General features: G+C 42.2%; 1 protein-coding gene across 1 annotated transcript in view; it reads left to right on the top strand.

Annotated features, from left to right (window-relative positions):
• Positions 1-317: 317 nt before the first annotated feature.
• LOC119594029 (thiopurine S-methyltransferase-like) overlaps positions 318-543 on the top strand; it is a gene marked incomplete at both ends in the record, with an annotated part of 2,565 nt that continues 2,339 nt past the window's right edge. The window contains 1 exon segment of the mRNA XM_037943057.1: positions 318-484. Coding sequence (XP_037798985.1) covers positions 318-484 — 167 coding nt within the window.

Genomic DNA, 543 nt, shown 5'->3' with positions numbered 1-543 from the left:
TGAAATAGACAGTGAAATATCAATAACCCGAAAAGGATAAGAAACTGATAGACAAAGATATATCACAAAACGCAGAAATATTCGTCGTTAAATAAAGACTTGGACAGACAGATATGCAAGGCAGACCCTTGAAAGTTAATCACGATAATTGTTGGAAGATTAATGGCGTTAGTAATTAAAGATTAATCATAAAAACGATTGAGTTTAATCACGATAACAGCTGAATTTTATTCAAGTTTATTTACGATAATCACTGAATATTAATCACGATGACGAGAGATTAAGCCTCAACTCAACGCCAATCTCCCTTCAGCCAGAAATGTGCGACCGCGACCTCCCCCTGGACGCCACGCGCGCCATCTGTGAGCACGAGGCGGCGGCGGCGAAGGAGGTGGCCGACCCTTGGCAGAATTTCTACGGCGATTCGCTCTTCCTGAAACGAGACTGGGATCTGGAGGACTGGCGAAGCTACTATGATAAGATGGTAATTCAAAGGAAGTAATGATAGGGATAAGACTGTTTAGGTAGTTTCGAGTGTTTTCC

This window comes from Penaeus monodon, chromosome 33 (assembly GCF_015228065.2).
Source record: "Penaeus monodon isolate SGIC_2016 chromosome 33, NSTDA_Pmon_1, whole genome shotgun sequence".
Classification (NCBI taxonomy): Eukaryota; Metazoa; Arthropoda; class Malacostraca; order Decapoda; family Penaeidae; genus Penaeus; species Penaeus monodon.
This window is presented reverse-complemented; position numbering and strand designations above follow the sequence as displayed.